A 20,243-nucleotide genomic window follows, 5' to 3' on the forward strand; every position below is an offset into this window, starting at 1 on the left:
GGCCTTTCCCACAGGTCGCATCCGGAACACTCCAGAAACCGACGAGTCCCTGATTGACCCCAACATCCTATCTCTCAACATCCTCTCCGCGGGGTACATCCGCCCGGCCCAGGACGACCGGTGAGTCCCCATGGGCGACAGCAGGGTCCGTGCCTCGGCCCCTGGAGACGGGGTTCGGGTCAGGCCCCGGGGCGTGCCGTCAGCGGCCACGTCAGGTTCAGCCAACGGGACGCGCCCCGCCCCGAAGCCGGGTCTCCTCTGACACCCGAAGGAACAGGCTCAGGGAGGGCGGCCGGTGGCCTCGGAGTCCCTGGTGCATGTCTGCGCACTGCCCTGCGCTGGCCACGCATCCCTCCCTCCCGCCGGTCGCCCGGCTGTGGCGGAGCTTCGGCCGACGCTGGGCCTGGCCAGCGAGCGCCGTGGCCGGGCGGTGGGCGGGCAGTGGGCCGGCAGGTGGGCCCGAGTCTGCCTCACCACGTGGCTGCGGGTCTCCGGCCGGGGGCCTGGGGCGGTTCGGGGCACGCCGGGTGTCTGCCCGGCATTGCAGGCGGCGACGTGGCCACCGTCGCTCCATGTCACTAGGCTGTTTCTTTCCGAGTTCGAGGGTGATGGCCGAGACCTCGCAGCCGGGGCAGGGGGTGGGGTGTGCGAGGCCCGGGACGCAGCGGCCAGGGTGGGCAGGGCGTGAGGGGAGGCGCTAGGTGAGCTTGGCGGCATTGGGGGGCCTGGCCGTGCTGGCAGTGCTGCCCCAGGCGTCCGGGGGAGTGAGCAAGGCTGTCCCCGTGGGCTCCACCCGCCGGACCCTCGGAACTCCAGCTGTGGGTGTCTCCACGGGTCCTGTGGCTGTGAGGGCTAGGCGTATTCATGGGGGATGTTCATGGGGGGCGAGGAACCCCACTTTTGAGGGTCCTGGGGGAGATGCCTCATATCTTCTAACTCCTGGGTTCAGACAGAACTCGGGTCCTTCAGACACTCCAAGAGTGGCCGTAAGGGACCATCCCTCAGACAGGCTGCTTGGGGGGCAGGGGGAAGAGACCCCAACAGGGCCAGGCTGGGGGCCACGTCAGGGCGAGCGGGGAGGTGAGGCTGGCAGTGGGGCTGAGTGGCTCAGGCGCTTCTCCTGCCTGTGAGAACACACCCTGGGGACATGGCGGGGGCCTGGCACCAAGGATGGGGGCCACACTGCCTGGGCTGTGGGGAGCCGGGACCCCTGTGGGAGGGCCTGTGCTCCTGAGGAGGGTTCTGTGTGCCGTGCGGGGGACGCTTTGGGCCTGGAGACGACCTCATCAGTCCTGACCTCTGACCCTTCCTTTGCTCGCAACTCCTGGATTCTTGGGGCCGAAAGGGAGTGGGTGAGGGGGTGCTTTCTGCCTCCCTGCCCACACTGACGACTGTGTCTGTGGGTCTCAGGGGCCTCAGCCTGGGCTGTACCCCAGGGCAGCTTCGGAGGCTGTGGCTCGTGACTGGACCTCAGGTCAGCAGGGCTCTTGCTAAAAGGTTCGCCGTGTCCCTGGAGGCACAGGACCCTTCACCAGCAGGCTTTGGCCCCGCTCCCTGGGGGCTGTGGGGAGCGAGGCGGCCCCTGGGCGGCTCCAGGCTCTAAGCCCTGTGCCCGAGTCCGAGGCCCTGGGTCTGCAGACAGACCGGCCTCTGCAGGACGGCCCATCTCATGCCCTGCCCTGGGGAGGCCTCGGGGACCCTCCGCAGCTGGCCACCCCTGCAGGCTCCTCGCGAGGGCCCACGGCGGACGTCCCCGTGGCCTCTGAGGGCGAGCAGGGGCCAGTGTCGCCCCTCAGACCCTAGGCCCGGCTCCGGCCTCCAGCCACCCCCACGCTTCGCCACAGCCACAGCCTGCGCCTCCCCGCTCGGAGGCCCCACCCACGCTTCGCAGCCTCCCAGGCGCAGCGGGCTCTGCGTGGGCCCATGCCCGGCCGCTTCCCGCCTCGCTGCCTGCGCCCCCCCCCCCCCCGCCCGCTGCCGCCGCCCGCTGCCCGCCGCCTCACTAACCTGTGACCGTTTGTGTTTTGCAGGCAGTTTCTTGATTCGGACATGCCTAGGTACCATCTGTGCCCGTGGTTTCCTCCGGCCTCCCCCCGCCCCGCCCCGCCCCCAGCCCCCAGATTTCATTTCGGCTTCCCAGGTCCCTTCCCCACTCGCTCCCCTCCCCTCCTGTCTCTCCATCTTCTTCGGCTTTATTTCCTTGGAAGACCTTTTATTTACTTATTTATTTATTTTGCTTCCTTCTCCTACCCCTTGGCTGAGTCCCTTCTGCCTCCACTCTTGATTTGGCTGCTTTGGTAGTTTCCTGCCCTCCCAGAGACACTGGCTGCCCCCCCCGCCCCCGCCTACCCCAGCGCCAGCCCCACCCCACCGCCCGCCGCCGGAGGGAGCGGGCGCCCGCATGCCGGCTGCCGGCCTGGCTTCCGCAGGTGGAAGGGAAGGGAAGGAAGGGGGTTCAGACAGGAGCCTCCGCCGGGTCATCTCTGCCCCTTACACCCCCGAGGGGCCCCTGGCCTGGCCCTGGCCACACTCACCCTTTTGGAAGTCGGTGGGCGATGAAGTTGTGAAGGGCCCGGTACATGTCTGGACTCCCCTGGGGGGTCCCAGGTCCAGGCCAGAGGCCCGGCTTCCTGCGGGGCCTCAGCTCCCTCCCGGACTCTCTCGAGGCCGCTGCCTCAGGCAGCCGGGTGCAGGGTCAGCAAGGCCCTGGGGGTGATCTGCCTCAGTCCCTAATCCAGACTTTGTCCGTGAGACTCTAGTCTGCCTGAGCGGAGGGTCAGGCCCGCCACTCTCTGGGTCCCTGCGGATGGGGCCAGAGCTCCATGCGGCGGGGCCCTGTGCATCGGCTGTGTGGGAAGATGAAGTGAGCCCCAGGAAGGCCGCTGGCCTGAGCGTGTGCGCCTCTGAGCTGCGGGGAGGCGGGGCAGGCGCTGTGGGGGGCGCCAAGGCGGCGTCCTTGTCAGGTCATGGCTGCGAATGGGCAGGACAGGCGGTCACTGAAAGCGGCAGCAGCCAGGCTGCGGTTCCTGTTGGCGCGTCCGAGGGCATGCGGGCCCAGTGACAAAGGCTGCGCAGGCCCTCCCCGGGGACACCAGTGGGTGAGGCAGAGGCCACGGAGGGGAGCCTGCAGTGGTGGTGGCCGCAAGGGGGAAGGGGCACAGCCCTGCAGGGCTTGGAACAGGGACCTGCCTCGGGGACTTGCCTCTTCCGGGCAGTCAGGAGGGCTTGCTGGAGGAGGCGGTCTGCTGGCCGGTCCTGGGTGTGGGCAAGGCTGGCCAGGCAGTCTCCCTGGCCCCAGAAGGCTCGGGGTGGGAGCCCGTCTGTTCCGGTTCGTCCCCTGGAGGGGACCCAGGTTAGGGCTGTTTATTTGATGAGTGGAGACTTCCAGGCCCATTAGGATGTTTTGTTCAAGCTCTCATTTTTACAACCGGCTCAGTGTGATAGAGGGGTGCTCAGGCTGGTCTGGACGCCCCCACTCAAACACATCGGCCTCTGGGAAGGTTCTGGGTCAAGTGGAAATGGAGCCCAGTGACCAGGGACCGTCACCTGGGAAGGACAGGGAGACAGTCTCCTGTTGGGAGGGCCCCCTCCAGCCCCCACGAGGACCTCCCTGCTGGCCCTGGGCAGGGGGTCCGTCCCCAGTCCAGAGCGGGGTTCCTCAGCTCTGGGGCACTTCCTGAAGAGGAGGCTAAGGGCGCTGAGAGGAGAGGGTGCGTGGAGCCCCAGCATCCAGCAGGAGCCCCTGTGGTGGGCGGCGGGAGTTGATGGAGTTTTGGGGGGGGCAGGACCTGGGGCCGCCCGGCATGGGCTGAGGCAGCCTGGCTGTGCCCCTGGCTGGCAGTGTGAGCGTGGACAAGTGGCAGAACCTTCTGGAACCTCGCTGTGAGAGGGCATGGGGTGACCCGTGGAAAGCTGCCGGCAGGGGGACTCGCACACGTCACCACAAACTGAAGTCACGTGATCGTTGCCAATCCCAAGTTGGCATTTAACTCACTCCCAGTTCGCTCGAGGTTCACGGGCTCCGGGCGGAAGCGGGCTGTGTTTGTGCTACCTGCTCCCGTTTTGCCCTCGGGGCCGCACTCAGTTCCAGGGCCGCCCGCACGGTGCTCGGGGCCACTCTACAGCAGTGGCCGCGCGGGCGGTGTGAGCGCAGGATTCAGAGACACTCGGTTTGAACCCCCAACCCCATTCTTTTCTCTCATGGGGGCCCAGAGCAGAAGGGTCCACAAGACCTTCAGAGTGCTTTGGTGTTGGGAGACCCCACCTCGCCCTGCCAGGCGGGGACCTGGTCTCCCCAGACAGATGGGCCAGTCTGGTGCCCCAGAGGCTGCCCAGCTTCCTGGGAAGGGCCCAGAGTGGGGTCTGTCGAGACACTCTACCTCAGAGCCCATGCCCAGCATGCGGGGTGACGTCGCCCTGGGTCTGGGGTGGCCTGGGGCTCTGCACTTCTCACAGTTCCCATTTGGGGCTGACGCCATGGCTCGGGGACCCCACATCTGGGCCACGCATTTCCCCTTAATTGTATCGGGGGCCAGATGCCTCGTGGGGCAAAGTGAGGGGCACTGCAGGGGAAGGGGAGACCGGCGGCCCGCGTGCTGCTCCTGACCTGGGGTCTCGTGGGGCTCCCCCTCAGCCACCCGCATTCTCCACTTCCTGCCGAGTGATCCAGGGGTCACTGTCCATGGCGTCCTGTAGGCCCAAGGCTCCCTGCGGACCTGCCACCCCCCCCCCCTTGAGCACACCCACCACCCTCCAGCCTCTTGAGGTCTGGGTCAGACACACCCTACCTCACCCCGCCCAGCCCTCAGGGGCGTGCGGCTCAAGACTGCTGTCTAGGCCCCTCCCTGCCCAGGTGCCAAGGTCTGGCACCCACGGCCACGTGAAGCCACCACTGGCTGCTGGCTGAGGGCTGGTCTGCGGGAGGCGGCAGGGGGCTGCGGGCTGACCAGTGGTTTGGAGACAGCCTATAGGCCTCATCATGGCTATGCCTGGTTGGACCCTGGTCTGGCTGGCCATCTTGGCCCCGGGGGGATGGGGCCCGGGAGGACCCCTCCCTCCACCCCACCCCATGTGCGAGGCCCACAAGCATCAGGTTCTAGGTCCCTGGAGGTCCAATCAGGGCGAGGCTGCGTCCTGCTCTCTGCACGGGGCCTCGTGGGGAGGCGGCTGGGTTCCAGCACAGCCCACGCCCCTGGCCTCCGGGGTTGGGCCTTCCCCGTGAGCCTTGGGGCCCTGGCAGAGGACGGGTAGTGAGGGCGGTGACGCCGTCTCGTGTGCTCAGCTCCTTCACCCTGAAGACAGCTCGATGAGGCAGGGACAGTCTGTCCAGGAAGCAGGGCACACAGGCGTCTGCTGCCGGCCCCGGGGCACGTGGCTGTGAGCTGGCCTTCGTGCCCGGCTGAGCTGCAACGGGCCTCTGGCTCTGCCGCCGGGCCTGGCCCCACAGAGCCCGGCCGTCCGGGGCAGCGCCCCTCCGGGTGGCGGCCGTGTGGAGCACAGGCCCCAGGCCCCTGGAGCGCGCGCGGCGGGGTGGGGCGTGGCGTCTCGGCCCGTGTCTGTGAGCTCGTCGGGTGGCGGTGCGTGCTCTGACATGTGCATCTCTTCTGTGTGTGTACGTGTGTGTCCTGGCCGCCTTGCCTTCAGCGTTTCGCTCGGAGGTGACACTAGGTACAGCTCACTCGCGTCCCCCGCCGCCCCGCTTCCGCCCGCCGCCGCCTCGGCGTGTCCCTGCGCTGCCCTCGCTCCCCTCCTCGGCCCCTCGTCCCCGGCCCTGCCCCGTCCCGCCGCCTCGGCCCGCACCCCGGACCGAGCGGGGCGACGGGCCACCCCCCGGGCCGGCCGTGCGGGCTGTTCGTGTTGACTTGTTTCTCCGCTGTTCCTGGGAGGGTGCTGGGACGGAAACTGGGCGGGGCGGGGGCGGGCAGCAGCACTGCCCAGGGCCCTCGGGTGGCCGTGGTGTGGACCGAGGCGTCCCCACCTCCAGTCTGAAAGACGGCAGAACGTGTGCCCGGCCTGAGGCCAGAGTTTAGGTGCCACTGCGTGGGCCCCCGGCTCATGCTCTGCTCGTCGTCTCTCTGGGTCAGAGACAGGCCCGAGAGGAGGGGCCCCACGGCCTTGCGCACAGTGGGGCTCGGCGCCGTGGGCAGGAGCAGAGCCACCTGTGTCCGGCCACCGGTTTCCGCTCCCAGCACCCTCCCGAGGGCCGTGATGGCGGGGAGGGGAGGGGAGGGGCGGGGCCCCGGAGGGTTTCTGCAAACCCACACTGGTCCAGGGAGAGGCCGAGGCACCTCCTCACGCAGACCGAGGCCCCCTCCCGCCCCTCGCCTCCCCAGCGCCCTTCTCCCACCCGCTCCCTCCCTCCCGTCTCCGTCCTTCGCTTTCGGCCCTCCTGCCTCTCCTCGCCCCAGCCCCAGAGCTGTGGGTTCAGGTGTCCAGTCCGTCCCTCCACAGTGGAGCTGGCTGCTGGTTCACCCTGCGGGCGGCCTCTGAAGCCACCCGTCCCGCCCCAGGCCTGAGTGAGAAGGGCCGGTCCTTCCTGGACACCGCCCCCCAGGCTTCCGGACCGGTGGCCCCAGGGCACTCCTGTGGGTGGTCCACATGCCGTCTGTCTGTCCGTCCGTCTGCATGTCCCCATCCCAGCCGAGCGTGGCTGCACGTGGTTCTCACCCCGTCTCTGCCCCGCCCAGGACCTTTTACCAGTTCGAGGCTGCGTGGGACAGCTCCATGCACAACTCCCTGCTGCTGAACCGGGTCACCCCGCACCGGGAGAAGATCTACGTGACCCTCTCCGCTTACATCGAGGCAAGTCACCCACGTCCAGGGCATGTTGCCGGAGTCACCCAGCCGCCAGCCGGAGGTGGTGGCCAGCGGGCCCGGGGCGCTCGGCCGCCCTGACGGCCGCCCCGCCTCGGGGGACTTCCCAGTCCCCGTTAGAGCCACATGCTCTAGATGGCGGTGCTCGTGGCTAGTCCACCCCACAGTCTCTGCTGTGGGGGTTGCTCCTGGGGTCGCAAAGTGGCTGCGACCCCACCAGACGTTGCATCGGGGTCCCAGGCAGCAGGAAAGCAGGAGCCTTCCCGGTCCCCAGGGTCTCGGGCTGTGGGCTCCCTGTGAGCACGGGAGGAGGCTGGGGCCGTGGGCCTTTCTGGCCAGGCACAGTGGCCTTGGGAGGTTTGGGGTTGGCAGTGGAGGTGAAGGCACCGACCTCCCGCCTGAGCTAGTCGCTCTGGGGGTGACGAGGGGCCTGTGTGACCACCTCGCGGGGCAGCGGTTTGCCGGCCTGAGGAAACCAGCCGCGTGCTGCCCGAACAAGTCCCCAGCAGCCGCCAGCTCTGTCAGCAGTTCCCTGGGCTTCGGGGTCAGCCAGCTGTTTCAGACAGCACAGCCATTGCCACCACGTGGTCCTGTGGGTGCAGGGCCGCCTGGCCGTGTCCTCAACCACGCTCCCTGCAGTGACCCTGGTTTCATGGCGAGGCTGCTGGGGCCCTCGGGCGCCTGTGCAGACACGGGCCCCGCCCCCAGGCCTGAGCGTGGGGCCGCCCAGCCCGGGCAGGCCTGGGCTGCGGTCAGCGTGGTGGGTCTTGCCTCCGAGCGGTTAGGAGGTGACCTTCGGTCGGGGCACTCCGAGGTGTCCTTGCGCCTGAGCCCCTGCACCGCGGCCCTGCAGATGGAGAGCTGCACGCAGCCGGCCGTCATCACCAAGGACTTCTGCATGGTCTTCTGCTCCCGCGACGCCAAGCTGCCAGCCTCGCGCTCCATCCGCAACCTGTTTGGCAGTGGCAGCCTGCGCGCCTCGGAGAGGTGAGCCCGCCAGGGGCTGCGCCAGGGCGGCGGCGGCGGCTGCGGCAGCGGCGGCCCCGAGCCCCAGCCGTGTAGCGCGTGCGTGGCGCGTGCGTGGCGCGTGCGTGGCGCGTGCGTGGCGCGTGCGTGGCGCGTGCGTGGCGCGTGCGTGGCGCGTGCGTGGCGCGTGCGTGGCGCGTGCGTGGCGCGTGCGTGGCGCGTGCGTGGCGCGTGCGTGGCGCGTGCGTGGCGCGTGCGTGGCGCGTGCGTGGCGCGTGCGTGGCGCGTGCGTGGCGCGTGCGTGGCGCGTGCGTGGCGCGTGCGTGGCGCGTGCGTGGCGCGTGCGTGGCGCGTGCGTGGCGCGTGCGTGGCGCGTGCGTGGCGCGTGCGTGGCGCGTGCGTGGCGCGTGCGTGGCGCGTGCGTGGCGCGTGCGTGGCGCGTGCGTGGCGCGTGCGTGGCGCGTGCGTGGCGCGTGCGTGGCGCGTGCGTGGCGCGTGCGTGGCGCGTGCGTGGCGCGTGCGTGGCGCGTGCGTGGCGCGTGCGTGGCGCGTGCGTACAGTCTGCGCCGCGGGGGCGGGGTGGGGGGGCGCGGCCCGGAGCCCCGGCTGTGCGGCGCGTGCGTGGCGCGTGCGGTCACAGAGTGTGCCACGGGGGCGGCTCCGAGCTCCGGCCGTGCGGCGCGTGCGTGGCGCGTGCGCACAGACTGCGCCGCGGGGGGGGGGGGGGGGGGGGAGGGAGGGGGCAGCCCTGAGCCCCGGCCGTGCGGCGCTTGCGCGGCGCATGCGCGCGGGCACAGACTGGCCTAGCGGGGAGGCGGGGCTCACCTTGCTCCTGCTGGGCCCTGCCTTTCGTCCTCAATGTCCAGACGGGGTTGTTGGAGGTCACGGAGCACTTAGAGGAACACGGGGGGCTTGCTAAGGAGCCAGCTTGCAGGGTACAGTGGGGAAGGCCTCGGGTGACTACTCTGGGGTCCACCATGGGCGGTCCAGGGGCCACACTGCATCCCATTGCCAGGCGGTCTTCCACCTCGGGGGGCCACAGGGGCCTGAGCCTTGATGTCAGGAAAAGCTGGGTAAATACGAGGTGGGGGCTACGGCAGGGGCTGGCAGCGCCCGAGGGGCGGGCATCGGACCCCAGGGCCAGCCGCCCTCTCATTCCTGCCACGCCTTGCGTTCTTGGGTGGGGGGTGTCAAGGCAGTGACGAGAGGGCGCTGGCCATCTTGGTCCCCTTCAGTGAGGCTCCTGCATGCTTAGTCTTTCGGACCCTGGTATCCAGGCCACTCTGGGCCCAGTTGGGAGGAAGGAAAGAGTGTGGGGGTCAGGATTCAGTGGCCTTGGGCTGGCCATGACCCAGTCACCCAGAGGTCGCCTGCTGAGTGTGGGATCGCACCAGCTGGCAGGCCCCACCTCCATGAGAGGGTTGGTGGGACACTCTGAGCAGAATTGGGGGTTCTAGGGAACAGAGGTCTGGAATGAGGCTGCAGCATGGGGACCGGACACCCCAGCTGCCCCTGCAGGCCACCGGCATGGGCCGCCGGCATGGGCGTGAGGCAGGACTGTGCCGGTGTGCGTTCGGTGGCGGTGACAGTCGGTCTAGGCATTGCTGCGCCTGGTGACGACGTGCCCCCTCCCCTGCTCCCCACAGCAACCGTGTGACGGGCGTGTATGAGCTCAGCCTGTGCCACGTGGCCGACGCGGGAAGCCCAGGTAGGGCTCTCTCTGGCTTGCGGGGCGGGGGACAGCGTGCTCTGCGGTGGGTGGACCATGGGTGGGAGGTGGGGTCGGGCGGGGAGCCCCGCGGTGGGGGCCCTGTGCCTTCGCATCCGGGTGGGCCGGGGTCTGATGGGCATCCCCGGCCCAGGCATGCAGCGGCGCCGCAGGCGGGTGCTGGACACGTCCGTGGCCTACGTGCGGGGCGAGGAGAACCTGGCCGGCTGGCGGCCGCGCAGTGACAGCCTCATCCTGGACCACCAGTGGGAGCTGGAGAAGCTGAGCCTCCTGCAGGAGGTGAGCAATGCCTGCCGTCTCAGGACGGGTCATGTGACACTCACGCGGCCCATCACAGGCTGTGTGGCCCTCGCCAAAAACGAGGACCGGCTTAGAGCAGGCATACTCTCCACCTGACTGCAGGGCGGTGGGTTTGCAGACGGGGCCAAGAAGGGAAACGAGGGGGCACGGGCTGCTTGTCGCTCTGGTTGGGCGACCAGCGTCCAGCAGCAGACGCTGACTGCCCAGGCTGCAGGGCGCACATGGACAGTGTCAGGGGAAGCCCAGGCCCATCGTCTGGGCGCTCCCCAAGGCCGGAGCTGCAGGGCCCACGGCCCTCCCCCCGGAAGCTGCTGCCATCTGCTCTCGGCTGGTGTGTGCTGGGGCGTGAGGCCAGGACGGAGGGAGGGCAGCGTGTTGGCCACAACGAAGGCGGCCGCAGGACTCGGGTGGGGACCGAGTCCCGTCGGCTGCGTGGCTCCACGTCACATGCCATGGTCTAGGGAGAGGTGGGCTCTCCCAGGACCTGGCCGGGACCAGTGCTCAGTGGGGCGTCCGCCCACCCGCCTTGCGAGCGCGGCAGGTGAGGTCGCACTGGGCTCTCGCGGGCAGGTGGAGAAGACCAGGCATTACCTGCTGCTGCGGGAGAAGCTGGAGACCGCGCAGCGGCCAGGCCCCGAGGTGCTGTCTCCAGCCTCCAGCGAGGACTCCGAGTCCCATAGCTTGTCCAGCGCCTCCTCCCCGCTCTCAGTCGAGGGCCGGCCGTCGCCGCTGGAGGCGCCCAGTGAGAGGCAGCGGGAGCTGGCCGTCAAGGTGGGCGCTGGGCCCCTGCAGCATCCTGTGACTAGAACGGGGGAGGGGGCGTCCCTAGAGTCCCCCTATTCGTCACCCCACCCCACCCTCACTGGAACCTGGGGCCTTTTGCAGCCTCTCCCCGAGCAGTGGCCTGCCCTCTCTTGAGTGCCCACATTGGCGGGGAGCTCACCACCGCCACCCAGAGCCGGCCGCCCCTGGTGCTGAGGCCTCCAGCCCTACCTACAGGCCACACTGCCGCCCACCCCACCTTTGCCCAGGCCGCGGCCTGCCCTGGGGGCTTCCCGGGGGAGGGGTGGAGGTGCCGTGCCCTCGGCCCGCAGCACCAGCACTGGGCCGTCTGCTCCCGGAGGCACTGACCGCAGGCTCGCTCTCCACAGTGCCTACGCCTCCTCACGCACACGTTCAACAGAGAGTATGCACACGGCCACGTCTGCACCAGCGCCAGCGAGAGCAAGGTGAGCGCCGTGGCGGGCCCCGGCCCACGCGCCCGGGCCCTCCGCCTGGCACGGCCTGTCCCCACCGCCCTCCAGCTGCACACCCTGCAGTCGGCTGGGCCACACCGTCCCCAACCCCACCCAGGGTGGTCCTCACTCTGCGGTCACAAGGGAGGGCAGGGGCATCAGGAGGCCGGACAGAGAGTGCCTGCAGTTGGAGTGGGTGTTCACGAGAGTTTGAATGCCAGCAGAGGTTCAGAAGTCAGCCCCTGCAGGAGGCTGTCCCCACAGGGGCCCAGAGATGGTCTGTGTCCCCGTCCCCCACAACAGGCTCGCTCTCCTCCGCAGCTCTCCGAGATGTCTGTCACCCTGCTGCGGGACCCGTCCATGTCCCCCCTGGGGACGGCCACGCTCACGCCCTCCTCCACCTGCCCATCTCTGGTGGAGGGGCGGTACGGAGCTGCCGAGCTGAGGTGAGTGAGCTCCAGGCTCTCGGAGATGCTTCCGGCACTGTGAGCCCGCCGGTGACTCAGGTGGAGTGCAGAGAAGGGCGTCACAAGTGGCCGAGTGACTTGGGACAGCCGTGCACAACCAAGGTGGGGCCCGGTGGGGCACGTTGCACCCCGAGTCTGCTCCGTGCCCACGCTCAGCCACCATCCAAGCGTGGTGTCTTTCTTCTGTCTGAAGCTGTTTTGTTTTGAAGTGTAAATGTACAATGTCGCCGTGACTAAAACCAGGAGCAGGTCAGATGAGGCCCACAAAACACTCCGTTGGGGGTGGGGAGGTGATAAAAAGGAGCTCAGGGAACCACGAGCTGCTGTCGTGGACAAGGGCCATGTGACATCTGCTGAGCCGAGCGTTTGGAGGGGCCCCCCACACCCACTGCCAGCACCATGTATCTGATCCGTTAGATTTTAAAATCTCATGGTGTTTTCAAATCCTTTTTTATTTAAAAAAAAAAAAAAGAAAAGAAAAAGGAAATAAAGATGGCGTCCAGCCTTGCAGCCGTCCACCTGCGCCAGGCCTCCCTGGCCACCAGGTCCGGCCACTCAAGCCAGGAGGGTGGCCTGTGCCGTGGCATGTCCCTGAAACCTTCGTATCAACGTCAGCTCAGTTTTGGAGATGGAGTCACCGGAGCCACCTTTACGGGGTGGCGGGGGGAGGGCGGAACGTGCCACGGGGCCAGAGGGGCGCGTCCTGCACCGCTGGGACCCTCCCTGCCCGTCCACCACAGTGCGGAACCAGGTGGTCAGGCCCCAGAGCTCTGACTGGGTGGGGAGGCGGGGGGGGGGAGGCAGACTGTGGGGGGCGCCCCGAGTGGCTCTGAGGGGGTGCCGCTGGCCAACGCGGGAACTGGTGGCGCTGGTTCTGGGTCCCGCCAGGAGGCGCCAGGCGGGACTCCAGCGGCTTCGCTCTGCTCTCCCAGGATCCCCCAGCCCAGCTCCCGGCCGGCCAGCCCGGAGTCGGAGCCCATGCCAGAGGCAGAGTCCAAGAAGACGCCGTTCCCTGCTCAGACGGCAGAGGCGGACAAGGAGCCCCAGCGCCTGCTGGTCCCCGACATCCAGGAGATTCGGGTCAGGTACGTGGGGCACCGCCCCACGCTGTCTCCTCAAAAGCACCACCCAGCAGCCGTCTCCACGGGATGGGCCGGGGTCCCGGCCCAGGGCGGGGTGGGGCGGGGTGTAGGGGGTCAGAGCCAGGGCCCGAGGCCCAGGCGGGGGGTGGCGGAGGTGATGCAGCTGCAGGTTGCCCGCGTGGCCCCTGGTGGCCTTTTGGGCCTGGGAACGCCGCGTGGATGAGCCATGGCCGCGGGCCACAGCACGCGGGGCCGGGCAGCTTCAGCCTTCTCAGCGTCTTCCCGAGCCACACCTGGGAAGCCGGCGGGGTGGCCGCCTCTGGTCTCGCCTCCCGGGTGGGGTGCTGCCAGGCGGCCGGCCCTGGCTGCCCCGCAGGCTGCTGCTGCCCGCGCCGTGGCGGCCCCGCCGGCGCCCGGCCTGCCCCCGGCGAGCAGGTGTCCCATCCCCACAGCCCCATCGTCTCCAAGAAGGGGTACCTGCACTTCCTGGAGCCGCACACGGCCGGCTGGGCCAAGCGCTTCGTGGTGGTGCGGCGGCCCTACGCCTACATGTACAACAGCGACAAGGATGCCGTGGAGAGGTTCGTGCTCAACCTCTCCACCGCCCAGGTGGAGTACAGCGAGGACCAGCAAGCCATGCTCAAGGTACAGCCAGCGAGATGGGGCGGGTCCCAGCCAGGGCCTCGACCCCCGCCCTGGGCCCTTGTCTGAGGCCATCCGGTTCCGCCTCTGGGGGCACTGGGGGCAGCCACTCTGTCCCCTGCCCCTTGCGCGTCCCAGGGTTTCTGCCCCCCTGGGGCTGATGGTCCTGTGACAGCCAGTGGTGGTGGGCAGGACAAGCACTCGCCCTCTCCCGTTGGATGGCCAGTGGCCCAGCCCCTCCCAGGGACGCCTGTGGTGGGTGGGGCCAGGTCCCCACGCTGCAGCAGGGCGGTGCCCAGAGCTCCAGCCCCCGTCTGCTTGTCCTTTGTCCGCTGGCTTTTCCTCCGGTCCGGTCTGAGCAGGTGGCCGCCCTGACATCTGTGCCGGGCGCCCCAGCCGCTCCTGCAGGCGTCTGCAGTGCTCACCAGGCGACTTTTTATTCTCTGGGTGGGGGTGGGAGTGGAGACCCAACTTGCCACCTACACCCACCACGCTGGGGGCTCAGGCTTGCGAGAAACGCCGGACGAGTAGGGCCCAGCGGACACATCCGGACCCCAGCTGAGCCAGGGGCCCAGGGAAGGAATCTTGGCCGTGCGGGGTGAACGCATCCCGTAGGGACAGAGTGGCGGCCAGGTGTCCCTGTGGCACAGGAGGAAGCAGGGCGCCCGACCGCGAGCCATGCTCCCGGAAGGGAGCATGGCCCGGCCCTGCACCCCGCAGAGTCCCTGCCACCCGCCCGGCCCCGCCCGCTCCTGCGGCCTGCCCTCCTGGCCCCTCGTGCCTCTCTGCGGAGGGGCCCTCGTGGGCCGTGGCCCCCGTGCGGGGCCCGCCCGCCTCTCACAGCGCGGTGTCTTGCAGACGCCCAACACGTTCGCGGTGTGCACGGAGCACCGGGGCATCCTGCTGCAGGCCAACAGCGACAAGGACATGCATGACTGGCTGTACGCGTTCAACCCCCTCCTGGCCGGGACCATTCGGTAGGGCTGCGTCGGGGCCCGGGCCGCCGTCCGCGTCTGAGCCGGGAGGGCGGGGGGCCGGGCGTCCTTCCTGAGGACGCGGATGTATTGCTGCTGCTCACACACTGTTCAAAGTCCCGAGGTTTTCAAAGTTGCTGCTACCTGCGTCAGCCCTCGCGTAGGGAAAACGCGTCCTCGGGGCGGGTAGCCAGCTCCTCCCTCCTCGGGGCCAACAGGAGAGCTGGCCGCTCCTGGCCAGTCACAGGGACAGGAAACTGAGGTCGAGTCTCTGGTGACACAGGAGCCAGCGGGGGCCCAGGGGCAGCAGGCGGCCTCGGAGGGCTGCTGTGGCCGCCCCTCCGGGCCTCCGCCCCCTCCGCCCCCCTGACCGCTGCGCCTCTCCCGGCCCTTCTGCAGGTCCAAGCTCTCCAGAAGGAGGTCTGCCCAGATGAGGGTCTGAGCCGAACACGCCCCCGCCCTGGACGCAGCCGGCCGGCCGGGCCCTGCCCCCGTCACCTCACCACCCACCGTGTCGTCGCCCCCCAGCGCCCCCCACCAGACGGCCGAGGCCCCCCTCCCGGGGCCACCGCGCTGGGCCCCGCGAGCCCCACCTCTGGCCGGGGGCTGCGCCGCACGACCTGGCGTGCCCCCGGCAGAGGCCGCGTCCTCGCTTCTCTCAGACGTGGGGTGTCGCTGCCATTCTGATATTTTTTTAAGCATAGACAGACTCATAATTAACGTACAGTAGTTAGCGACGTTGCAACGGTCCACTCCGCAGTTAACGGTCAGACTGTGTCCTGTTTGTAAGTATTTATTTCTAATGCCTTCACTCAGACCCGCAGGGTTCAGGTGGACCCCGGCCCCGCTTAGTCCCATGCGCCTCTCCCAAGCCTCTAGGGACAGACAGGCGGGCAGCCGCCCTGCAAGGCCACGGCGCGGGGCTGCCTGGCAGGCGCTGCCCTCCGGCCGCCGGCGCGCGTCGGGGACGCTGACGCCTCAGGTCCCAGCCGCAGGGAGGGCACATGCCACCTGCACAGCAGCCACCTGAGACCCGGCTCCGAGCTATGCCGGCGGCGCCTGGGACCGTGCGGGAGGAGAGGGGGCGGAGGGCCGGGACCCCGGCGGTTGCCTCTGCGTCCAGGCCGGCAGGGCGCAGGCGGTGAGGGGCCTGGGAAGCAGCCTCTCCACTGTGCGAGCAACGGGGTGAGCCGAGGTCAGTCCCGGGGAGAAAATCGGAGCCCCCCTCTTGGCCCCAGTGGGAGGGAGTCTGAGAGCCGGCGAGAAGGCAGCATGGGGTCAGGAGAGGGCTGCCCGCCACCCAGGCCCCCTCTGTCCGCAAGGTGCTGCCTGTCTCGTTCTGGTCTCCTTAAAACGTCCACTTTGTGCCCGAGGTCACCCAGGACAGGTGGGAAGCCAGCGCAGGATGAGTCCGGCCATGCGTCATGCCCGGGCCATAAACCCATCGGAGAAGCCTCGGGGCCTGGGCTCTCCTGTGACCTGTCCTCACACTCAAAGCCACATCTGGTCTCTTCTCTCAAGGAAAAACAAACAAACTGTAGAACAGTCCCCACCGTGGCCCACCAAGAGCCAGCTTCTTCCGGGCTGGGCGTCCCAGGCCCCAGGGTCACGCCCGGCCTTCCTGGGCACCTCCCTCCTCCCCATATCACCTCCCCCCACCCCCACCCCCGCCAGGCGCCACCCACTGACACCTGCCCCGCCCATGTGGTCTGGGTGAACGCAGCCCACCCTGCAGTCTGGTTCTGAGACTCCTTCTCTCCCCACGCTGTCCCCATGCGGCTCTGATGTGACATGGACATTCTCTTGGCTCTGTGCGCTGACCCAGTGTGTCCCAGCTTCTCTGGGGATGTGTGCAGCCAGCCCCTAGCTGCGCGAGGGTGCCCGTGCGAGGTGGTCCTCTGGGCAGGTGGCTCAGGCCCCGTGAGCTGCACCTCGGACGAGGGGCACGTCTGAGCCCCCGTGACGGCGTCTGCCCGTGCCGGCTGGCACCGCGCCCCCTTCACGCAGCCTGGGGCGCAGCGCGTGGCGGCCCCCGGGCGCCCTGCTGGCCTCGCTGGCGCCTGCACGGCACGGTGACGGCGGAGAAGCCTGTCAGCGAGAACCGAGGCCTGGGGTCGTGTCCGTGGGTGCGGGGGCGCCTTTGGGGCCCCAGACAGGGGTCGCAGCCTGGACAGGACTAGGACATTGTCCGAGGGGGGGGGGCCTGTGCTCCCCGCCAGACGTTCCCCAGAGTCGTGGGTGGAGACGCAGAGAGAGGCGGCAGCGCCGTCTGGGGCACGCGCAGCTCTGGCTTTGCCCACGGCCTCGAGGGCGGGGAGGAGAGGAGATGGGGCGGCCGAGTCGATCCGAGGTGAGTCAGTTTCTGAGCTCCCGGCCGCGGCCCACTCAGGTCAGCCAGCCTGAGGCCGTGGCCTCCAAGGGGCCTAGGTGCTCCCACCCAGGGCACAGGTGTCTGAGGCCGACCAACCTGCAGTGCACCTGCTGTGTGGGGCAGAGCTGAGGGTCGCCCCCCCCGGGGGGCTGCTGGGAACCATCCCCCGTTCAGGAGCACCCACGGCCACGGAGGCCCCTGGGGACTGCCATCTTGGTGGGGACAAAGCCAGGCCTGCTCCAGGACAGGGGGCCCTGAGCAGGACTTGACACCCAGAGTGGCTGGAGAGGAAGTCCATCCCAACTCGGGGAGCCTGGCTCCTCGCCCACCCGCCCCGCCCAAAACCGCCTGCGGGCTGTGTCAGGACAAGTCGTTTCACAACCGGGACTCAGTTTCCACACCGAGGGCCCTCATGTGTGAGGTGAGGGGGCGGGGGTCCGGGTCTGGCCATGGCTGCTGCTGTCTTGAGTGAGTGGGGGAGGGGAGCAGGTCCAGATGGCCACCTCAAGTGAGTAGGGGAGGGGAGCAGGTCCAAAAGGCCACCTCGCAGATGGTTTTGTGTGAATACTTGATGCTCAGGCTGCAGTGTCGTTGTTTGTGGGGTCCTTGTCTGGAGCTCCCTGTGGCCCAGGAGGGGCTGCCGGGCTCCAGTGCGACCTGGCTGGGCCTGGGCTGTGCTGGGGTGCAAGCTGCAAGACGTCCCTGCTCTGAACGACGGCTCATAAGATGGCAGCGATTCCCCGACCACACGCGCACAGGCGGCTGTGCGTGAGCCAGGTTGCCCCGCCGGTCCCCCGAGCAGCAGGCCGTGGCTTCTCCTGGGGCCTGTGCCTCCTGCAGCTGCCTGTCCCCTGAGGTCCCCATGGCTTGTACATATGTGGTTGTGTGGCACACCCCGGCCCCTGCACCGTAACCGCCATCCAACGTAACTAGTTCCCTGACGTCCTAACCCTGAGTGTGAGGTTCTAGGCTCCTGTACTGTGTGTGTGCACTTAAGGCTCTGTCCGATTAGGAAATAAACGTGGCTCCTTACGCAGCACCAGACCCGAGGGCCTCTGCTGTGTGTCGTTCATGCTTCAGGTCTGTTGGTGGGGCTGCAGATGGTCCCAGAGGCCAGGCGTCCAGCACCCCAGGGGCACCACGGGCGGGAGGTACGAGAGGGTGCTCACCACGCGAGCACCCACCTGCCTCCCTTGGTGCCTGGCCACAGCTGTCTGGATGGCTCAGGTGCCCTCAGCACGCTGACCCGATACTGCCAGCCTCCCGCCCAGGCAGCCTGAGCAGTCAGCATCAGCCTGATACACAACCAGACAAAGACGTTACAGTAAAATAAAATGAAGACCAATATCCTGTATCAACATAGAAACAAATATCCTCAATCACATATAACCAAATCGAGTCTAATAATACGTAAAAAGGATAATCTCTCATGACCAAGGGATCCTGGGAATGCATGGTTGGTTCAAAAATGAATCAATGCAACTAATTCACTATGTTAAACTAGTAAAAGAAAGACCATATAATCCCCCTAGACACACAAAAATGCAACTGGGAGGGGAGGGAGAGAGCTGGGTGCGTTCCTGATGACAAGACTATGAAGAAACCCCCCCCCCCAAACGAACAAACACAGCCTCCTGGGCATAATAAGCACCTACAGCCAGGCCACAGGACGCAGAGTTAACATAAAAGCCGACTGCTCCCGACCCCCGCAAGAAGCGAGGGGAATCTGCACTTTCAGAAGACACCGTTTTCAGCAGCATCTCACCAAGAGATTTCAGAAAGCTCCCCTGAGCCCAGGCAGAGGAGCGCGGGGAGGCCCTGTGGCCGGTGACCACCATGCGGGGGACGGAGCACCCTCAGCCACTAGACCCCGTGACTCTGACCTCCTGGATGGGGGCACACCCTCTCCCGCACCTGGGCTCAGCCCCTCGGGCCCACCAGCCTCTCCACACTTTTATCAGCTGGGTCATCAGGTCCGCAAAAATCCCTTCCACCTATAGGGGGAGGGGGGTGCACTGCTGGGGCCTCCCCGGGAGGAGAGCAGGGCCTGAGGGGCCATCTCTGTGTCCTCGGACTGACGGACAGGGCGTGCCTCGGCCAGTCCCCCCACCCCCGCAGGTGGCACCTCCTCTGGTCCGTGAGTTCCCTGGTCCCCTCCCCCCAGGGCTGTTCTGCGACCCTCCCTGTCGGGCACCTGCCCCACTGTCCACACCGTGGGAGAGGGAGGGCTGGACCTTCCCACTCCACCTCCGCCCTTCGTCCTGGCCCCGGGAAGGGTCTAAGTGGCTCTGTCTGACCTTGCGGGTGCTGAGCCCACAGAGCCTTGCAGGACCCGGAGGCCCCACCCCTTCCTCACGCTGCCCTGCGGCAGGCAGGCCGGGGTGCCGAGGTCCTGCCCAGTGCTCGAAATCATATGTCTGGGCTCTGAGCCGGCGCTGACCCCGCTGACCCCGCTAGAGGGCGCTTCCCTGGGAGGCCGGCAGGCGCCCGCCCTGAGCAGGCCACGCTCCCTGAAGGCCGCCCGGGTCCTCCCGGGCTTCCTGGCCTCCGTGGGGCTGTCCTTGCTGGCTTCGCTGGGCTTGCGGCCGCAGCCCCCCAGCCTCTGCCGCCCTTCGCGTAGGACGCCAGCCACGCTGGATTCGGGGTCCGCTCTGCTCCAGTGTGACCTCCTCTTAATTCAACTTCCTACATCTGCCAAGATCCTCTTTCAAAGAAGGTCACATTCCAAGGTCTGGGAATGACTTGAATTCGGGGGGACACCAGTCAACCCAGTCCCGCCTCTGACTCCGGAGCTGCCATGGTGACGTCTGACATTGTTAGGGTTCCCCGTGGAAGCCTTCGGGCCGAACGTGGACGGCAGTGTCCCCAGTCGGCAGGGGATTCTGCCCCCAGGTGCCACCGCTGCCCGGTCCACACACCCGTGGAGACGGCCATCTCCACCAGGGTCGCGGAGGGCTGCCGGCCGTCTCCGTAGGAACGGGCCTGTGGGACTCAGGCGGACTTGCGCCAGGTGTACCCCACTTCTGGGGGAACAGCGCTGCACATGCTGAAACTTTGGGGGTTCCGGAGAACAAAACAGGCTGTTTTCCAGCTTTCTGCGCTGCAGACCGAGGCGCCGGCGCCCCAGACCCCGGTAGCGAGCCGTCACCCGCCCGCTTTCCAGCGCCCCGCGTCCTGCTGCTGCCTCCGCCCCCCCCAGCAAGTCTCCCCCAGCTCGGTGGCCTGGCACGTTGCAGAGCCGCCTTCTGTCATCTTAGAGCAGTCTCAGGACACAACGGAACAGAGGAGGCGGGGTTTGCCTTGCGACCCCGGTGGTCAGGGGCCGGGGGGGGGGGGTCCCCCAGGCCGTGGGTCCCCACCTGGCTCCTGGCCATGTCCCTTCGGCTCCCTGGGGAGCCCCTCCAGTGCCCCAGCCGTGGGTGCAGGGCTGCCCCCAGAGCCACGGGGGCCGGAGGCGTCCACGGAGGCCAGGCCTGCCAAGGCCACCGCTGACGTTTGCAGGCCAAGCGAGAGCCACCGGTGGGGCCCACATGCCACAGGCCAAAGCTTGGAGGGTTTGCATTGCACTCGAAGAACACGCTCCCCTCTCCCGGCCTCCACCGCCGGGAGGGACGGCCAGGCGCTCGGCGAGGAGCCTCCGCGCCAGGACTTCTGGGCAGAACCT

At 68.2% G+C, this 20,243-nt stretch overlaps 1 protein-coding gene across 16 annotated transcripts in view; it reads left to right on the top strand.

Annotated features, from left to right (window-relative positions):
• The window catches only part of KIF1A (kinesin family member 1A), a 78,465-nt gene extending 60,837 nt beyond the window's left edge, over positions 1–17,628 (top strand). For 5 of the 16 annotated variants that reach the window (XM_016144227.2, XM_016144221.2, XM_016144225.2 and 2 more), the window contains 14 exons: positions 15–120; positions 2,031–2,057; positions 5,644–5,667; positions 6,687–6,801; positions 7,667–7,800; positions 9,426–9,487; positions 9,642–9,787; positions 10,379–10,579; positions 10,960–11,037; positions 11,365–11,489; positions 12,443–12,595; positions 13,045–13,237; positions 14,093–14,211; positions 14,608–17,628. In XM_016144227.2, the coding sequence (XP_015999713.2) occupies positions 15–120; positions 2,031–2,057; positions 5,644–5,667; positions 6,687–6,801; positions 7,667–7,800; positions 9,426–9,487; positions 9,642–9,787; positions 10,379–10,579; positions 10,960–11,037; positions 11,365–11,489; positions 12,443–12,595; positions 13,045–13,237; positions 14,093–14,211; positions 14,608–14,650 (1,526 nt within the window). In that variant the 3' untranslated portion in view covers positions 14,651–17,628. The remainder of the gene's footprint in view (positions 1–14; positions 121–2,030; positions 2,058–5,643; positions 5,668–6,686; positions 6,802–7,666; positions 7,801–9,425; positions 9,488–9,641; positions 9,788–10,378; positions 10,580–10,959; positions 11,038–11,364; positions 11,490–12,442; positions 12,596–13,044; positions 13,238–14,092; positions 14,212–14,607) is intronic. The other 11 variants (XM_036237010.1, XM_016144224.2, XM_016144230.2 and 8 more) reach the window with 4 other exon arrangements.
• Positions 17,629–20,243: the final 2,615 nt, after the last annotated feature.

The sequence above is a fragment of the Rousettus aegyptiacus genome, unplaced genomic scaffold, assembly GCF_014176215.1.
Source record: "Rousettus aegyptiacus isolate mRouAeg1 unplaced genomic scaffold, mRouAeg1.p scaffold_m13_p_2, whole genome shotgun sequence".
NCBI lineage: Eukaryota > Metazoa > Chordata > Mammalia > Chiroptera > Pteropodidae > Rousettus > Rousettus aegyptiacus.